Source organism: Aythya ferina (assembly GCF_964211825.1).
Source record: "Aythya ferina genome assembly, chromosome: 11".
Lineage (NCBI taxonomy): Eukaryota > Metazoa > Chordata > Aves > Anseriformes > Anatidae > Aythya > Aythya ferina.
In genome coordinates this window covers 415,384-421,283 of record NC_140307.1, presented here as the reverse complement: position 1 = coordinate 421,283, position 5,900 = coordinate 415,384, and the positions used below count along the sequence as shown (strand labels likewise).

The window sequence follows — 5,900 nt, the reverse complement described above, 5'->3', positions numbered from 1 at the left end:
TGTAACGTGTGTGATCTGTGAAGCTGCGAGCAGCGCAGGCGGCGGAGGGGCGCGGGGCGGGCAGAGCACCCAGGGGGCTCCTGCTGCCCGCGGGAGGCCGTGCCCGCCTGCACTAACGCACCAAAGCTGCTGTACGCACTGCCGGCGCTCCTCGCCCCCGTGAGCTTCTCCAGACCGGGGCTCGGGAAGGTTTTTGCTCTGGGAACGCAGCCCCGGGATGCTGGTTTGCCTGACGGGCTCCCAGGTGCTGTGGGGGAGAACCGAGCCCAAGGAGTGACGGAGGCAGAAGTGGCACCGGTGGGGATGGGGACGGGGACCCTGCTGCCCGGGGAGGGAGCAGGCAGGGAACAGCTCGCTCCCAGTGCGGGGCACAGCCCCAGCCAGCCCAGGGAGGCTGCAGCAGCCCCGGGGCACGCAGCGATCGCAGCCTCCCCACAGCCACACTTCCCGGAGCAGGGCACGTGCGGGGGCCAGCGGCTTTCCCTGTGGCCTGGGGGGGTTCCTCCTGCTGCACCAGCACAGAGGTGCTGCCATCTGCCTGCCTCCAGGGGCCTGGTGCCACCACCCAGCCCCAGCCCCAGCCCCAGCCTCATCCCCCGGCTGCAGCCCCCCGAGATGTGGCACAGGGTGGAGGTGGCAGCGGCCTCCCCCCAGCCCGGAGCCCCCCACGGCGCAGCCCCCTCCCCACGCCCGCCCCTTGCTCCCGGACAGCACGGCGCATCCCCCACAAGCTACCTCTGTCCCGTTACCAAAAAGCGCTGGTGCCAGCGGGAGCGGTGCGAGGAGCACCCCCAGGAGCACCCCCAGGAGCACCCCCAGGAGCACCCCCAGCCGTGCCGCACGGGGGCTGGTGCCGCCCCGCACCCCCCGGCGTGCCCGCCTTGTGCCCGCAGAGTGCTTCACCTGCCCCTTGTGCAAAGCCCTACTGTGTTTATTTTTGTTGATCTCTTTGGTTTGAAGAGTTGTTTAGCAATAATTCTAAATAAATGAATATTCTTTAGCTGCTGGCTGCCTCCTGCGCCCGGGCATGGAGGACGTGGCCGGGCGGCGAGCCCCCTGCGTGCCCGTGCCCCCCCCGCGAGCCGTGCCACCACCACGCGCGCCTCGGTGACGTGTTTAATAGCTGTTTGGCACCATGAGGTCAGAGGTTACAGAAAGTACAGTACGGTGAAGGGCAGCCCCCCCCCCCCACCCCCTTCCTACAAACCCCTGCTAGAAAGGCTTTAAAAACACTCGTAGGAAAACTGCTTATAAAAATGATTCCAATGTTCCTGAGCCGTGTCAGTGAGCTAGAGGCGGCGCTGGCTCGCTATCCTGTTAAAAATGAGGTAAAGGCTGGGCAGCACACGCGGACCCCCGCCCAGGGGGAGCCTCTTCTACTTCTTGCCCAGGGCCTTGTCCAAGTTGTTCTTGATGGCATCCAGGAAGTCGGTGGTGTTCACAAAGTGCTCGTTCAGCTTCACGCTGCGAGAGAAGGGTGCGGGGAAGGGCTGGGGGGGTCCCGGGGGGGCGAGCGCCCTGCCCGTCCCTGCCCACGCAGCGCCAGCTGGCCGCCCGCGGGGAGAGGAGCCCCCGCAGCGGGACGTGGCTCCCTGCCCAGCCACAGCCACCGCCCGACCAGGGCGAGCCGTAAATAGATGCCCAGTGTCCCCAGAGGCCGGCCAGCCCCCGGTGCCCGTCCTGTGGCCGCCCCAGAGGGCGAGCTTGCCTTCGTGGCACACGCTCCCTGTACACCCCTCCGCCCCGTAAGCCACACTTACTTGGCAAGCCCGTGAATGCAGCCTGCCAGATCCTTCGTCATCGTCCCACTCTCCACGGTCTCAACGCAGACCTTCTCCAGCGTCTGAGCAAACCTGGGGGGCAGCGGGGTCACCGGCAGCCACAGCGTGGGGCCCCGTGTCCCGCAGTGTCCGGCACCAGCAGGGCTCGGGTGGGACGGGGCCACCCTGGGGGCACCCCCAAACCACCCCACCCCACCCCACCCCGCTCACTTGATCAGCTCTGGGTTACTGTCCAGCTTGCCCCTGTGCTCCAGCCCACGCGTCCAGGCGAAGATGCTGGCGATGGGGTTGGTGCTGGTGGGCCGGCCCTGCACGCAGAGAGCCCCCGTCAGCGGCCGGGCCGGGACAGCTCGCCCCGGGGCTGCGGGGGCCACACACCCACCTTCTGGTGCTCCCGGTAGTGGCGCGTGACGGTGCCGTGGGCCGCCTCTGCCTCGATGGTCTTCCCGTCCGGACACACCAGGACGGAGGTCATCAGCCCCAGGGAGCCAAACCCTGCGGTGGGACGGGGTCAGGGTGGCCCCAGGCGGGTGGCGGCGCCCCCCCGGCCACCCCCTCCCAATTCCCCCCCCAGCAGCCCCGGCACTACCTTGGGCCAGGATATCCGACTGGACGTCCCCGTCGTAGTTCTTGCACGCCCAGACAAAGCCTCCGGAGGACTTTAGCACCTGGGCCACCATGTCGTCGATCAGCCGGTGCTCGTACCAGATCTTCAGCTTGTCGAACTCCGTCTTGTAGTGCCTGGGAGCCAGAGCGGCTGTCAGCAGGCGTGAGTGTCGCAGGGTGTGGGGCCCCCTCCCCAGGCCCCAGAGCCCCCCCAGCAGGGGCAGGCGGCTGCCCCCCTCCAGCTCCATGCAGAGCAGCCCCAGCAGCCCGGCCAGGTCCGTACTTATCGAAGATCTCCTGGAAGAGGTCTTTGAAGCGCCCGTCGTAGGCTTTGAGGATGGTGTTCTTGGTGCTCATGTAGAGAGGCCACTTCTTCTGGATGGCGTACTGGAAGCAGCTGTGAGCGAAGCCCGAGATGGACTGCAACAAACGGGTGCAGACGCTACGGTCAGCAGGGACCCGGGCTCCTTGGCTGCCCTGCATTGCTGCAGGACCCCCACCCTGCCAGCCTGGCCACGAGCCCACAGCAGGGCCGTGCCAGCCCACGGGACCCCAACGCCCCCCGCCAGTACCTCGTCTGTGTTGTACATGCCCATGCCCACGCCGCCGCCGGGGAAGTTGTACACCTCCCACTCCTTCACCCCGCTGCCGTCCTTCGGCGTGAAGACCATCTTGAACGTCCCGGACTTGTTCACCACGAAGTCGGTGGCTTTGTACTGCAGGGGCGGCACGGGGTGTCACTGCAGGGCCGGGGGGGGCTGCGGGCACCCCTGGGCGCTGCACCAGCCGCCCCACGGGCTCACCTGGTCACCGTGGGCATGCCTGCCGATGGTGATGGGCTTGGTCCAGCCGGGCACCAGGCGGGGGATGTTCTTGCAGATGATGGGCTCCCGGAACACCGTCCCGCCCAGGATGTTCCGGATGGTCCCGTTGGGGCTCTTCCACATCTTCTTCAGCTTGAACTCTGGCACGCAGCGAGGTGAGGTGTGGGACACCAGGCAGAGCCCGGCACAGCACACAGCCCCCCCAACCCCCAGTGCCGTGGGTTCTGCCAGACCCCGCCGCCAGCCCCCCCCTGCAGCAGGGGCTCAGCCCCATCCCCTCGCCCCCTGCCCACCTTCCACCCTGGCTTCGTCCGGAGTGATGGTGGCACACTTGACGGCCACGCTGTACTTCTGGGTGGCCAGCGCCGAGTCGATGGTGACCTGGTCATCTGTCTTGTCCCGGTGCGGCAGGCCCAGGTCGAAATACTTCAGCTGGACGTCCACGTTGGGCAGGATCAGCTGGGGGGGCAGGAGCACGTCAGAGTCGGGGCAGGCACTGGGGTGCCCGGGAGCAGCACCAGGCACTGTGCTATGGCCAGCCCCAGCCCCCCGCCCGATTCACCCCCCTCCCCGGGGCCCTCCTTCCACCGGAAGGCTCACGGGTTGCACCAGCTGCTTCCTGCAGACAGACAGACACGCGGGCAGACAGACAGACAGACGGAGGGCAGAGGGCAGGGACCACCTGTTCCCTGCACGGCACCCGCCAGCCCCGCGCGTGCAGCGCCCGCCCATTTCCCGTACGGCAGGGAGGGGCCCGGCCCCGCGCCCCCCCGCCGGGCCCCCGCTACCTTCTCCTTGATGAAGGCCCAGATGATGCGCGTCATCTCGTCTCCGTCCATCTCCACCACCGGGTTGGCCACCTTGATCCGCTTGTCGGCATCTGGGCAGGGGGGGGGCACGGCTCAGGGGCGCACACCCGGCCCCGGGGGCAGGTCGTGGCACAGAGCCCCCCCGTGGGACCCACACAGCCCAGCTGCAAACCCCTCCTGGGGCTGGACCCGGGTGCAAATTCGGGTGCAAAACTTTGCCTGGGACCAGGACCAGCCTCAGAGCAAGCCTCCACGGGGGTGGCCACAGGTCGGGGCACAAACCCCACCAGGGTGCGGGTCGGGGTGCTGGGCTGCAAAACCCCGCGTGGGACCGGGGCTGGACAGGACCCGGGTGCAAACCCCACTCAGGGCGGGACCCGGGTGCAGCTGGGGGTGCAAAACTTCATATGGGACCGCGGCCGGACCCGGGTGCAAGTGGGGTGCAGAACCCCTCGTGGGACCGGGCCTGGCCCCGTGCAGCCCCCCGGGGCCGCCCGCAGTTCCGGGCACGATTCCCCCCCCCCTAAAATCGGGGCCGCAGGGGCACGGGTCGGACCGTGCTGGGGGTGGGGCCGGCTGCGCACGGCGCCGGGGCCGAGCCGTGCCGAGCCAGCGCGCCCCGAGCCGTGCCAAACCGCGCCGCGTCCCCGCAGCCCAGCCGAGCCGTGCCAAACCGCGCCGTGCCCCCCGCGCCGTGCCCCCCGAGCCGAGCCGAGCCGGGCCGGGCCGCGCCGTGCCCCCCCCCCGCTGCCCCGCCCGCCCTCTCCGCCCCAAGGACACCGGGCGCGCCCCCGCCGCGCGCCCCCCGGGCCAAGGTCACGCGCACTCACAGTGTCGCCGCGGCCCCGAGGGTCCCAGCACGGCGGCGGCGGCGGCGGCGGGGGGGCAGCGGGGCAGCCCGGCGGCGCGGCTCAGCGCCGGGACGGCTCGGAGGTAGCGGGCGGCCATGGCGGGGCGCGACGGGGCGGACGCGGCGGGCGGCGGAGCGGGGCCGGCGGAGCGGGGACGCGGCTCGCCCCGCCCCGGGGAGGTGCGAGAGCGCCTGCGCCCGGCCCCCCCCCCCCAAAGCCGGCCCCGGAGGGGCCCGTGCGGGGTCCGGCTTGGGGTCGGGGGGAGCCGCCGCCGTCCCGCAGCCCGCAGCCCCCCCCCCGGCATCCACCCGACGGCCCTACAGGGGTGCACAGAGAGGACCCCGCCGGGGAGGCACCGTGGGGACGGGAGGGGGCGTTTGGGGGACGGGGGGGTGTTCCTGCACGCCGGGCGCAACCGGTGCCAAAGCACAAGGTGACCGGCGGCCGGGGATCGGCTTTCACCGGGCAAGGGCTGGCGGGCAGTGCTGGCACGGCCCCCCCTCGGCCGGGGCACCCCCGGCACACAGCTAGCCCCTCGCCTCCGTGCGTCTCTGGCGGCGCAAGGGGGTGCCCGTGCCCTCCGCGGGCAGGGGACGTGGCTCCCGCATGGCTGGGCCGGGCAGGGCACCCGCTGCCAGCTCAGCCTGGGGCTGGGCGCTCCGGCTTTCCCTACATAGAGAGAAACCAGCGGCGTGCGCGCTGCCAGCTCGTGACGCAGGGCGGACGGGCCAAGCGGGACACGCAGCCGCTGCCACCTCCACCAGCCTCGCCTGGCCTGACCCCAGCACCGGGGGGGAGACGCGCCCCGGGGCACCCCCAGAGCGTGCACGGGGGGCAGGAGGGGTGCAGGGGCCCAGAGCGCTGCTGTCCCTGCGTGCACGGGCCAGGCCAGCGGCTTTTTTTAGCTGCGGGGGCCGGGCAGGTCCCGCTCGGGGAAGGAAAGCAAAACAGGCACCAGCCTCGAGCAGAGGGGCTGCGGGGAGGAGGCAGGGCCCGGCGCTGACGTCTGTTGGCTTTAACATTAACCAG

At 70.7% G+C, this 5,900-nt stretch overlaps 1 protein-coding gene across 1 annotated transcript; it reads right to left on the bottom strand.

Moving 5' to 3' along the window:
- Positions 1 to 1,102: 1,102 nt before the first annotated feature.
- Positions 1,103 to 5,014, bottom strand: IDH2 (isocitrate dehydrogenase (NADP(+)) 2). The gene is made up of 11 exons (XM_084531761.1): positions 4,851 to 5,014; positions 4,000 to 4,091; positions 3,505 to 3,670; positions 3,191 to 3,351; positions 2,960 to 3,103; positions 2,671 to 2,807; positions 2,371 to 2,522; positions 2,164 to 2,276; positions 1,992 to 2,089; positions 1,761 to 1,853; positions 1,103 to 1,464 (listed from the first exon to the last, which is right to left on the bottom strand). The coding sequence occupies exons 1-11, from the start codon at positions 4,966 to 4,968 to the stop codon at positions 1,377 to 1,379; spliced, it is 1,362 nt and encodes a 453-aa protein (XP_084387887.1). The 5' UTR covers positions 4,969 to 5,014; the 3' UTR covers positions 1,103 to 1,376.
- Positions 5,015 to 5,900: the final 886 nt, after the last annotated feature.

Bases quoted from the DNA above. Each gene is read 5' to 3' on its own strand.
- IDH2 (XM_084531761.1), bottom strand. From the start codon at position 4,968: ATGGCCGCCCGCTACCTCCGAGCCGTCCCGGCGCTGAGCCGCGCCGCC. The intron at 2,090-2,163 runs GTGGGTGTGTGG...CTCTGCGTGCAG, and splicing joins ACTACCGGGAGCACCAGAAG to GGCCGGCCCACCAGCACCAA. The intron at 1,465-1,760 runs GTAAGTGTGGCT...CTTCTCTCGCAG, and splicing joins TGCATTCACGGGCTTGCCAA to CGTGAAGCTGAACGAGCACT.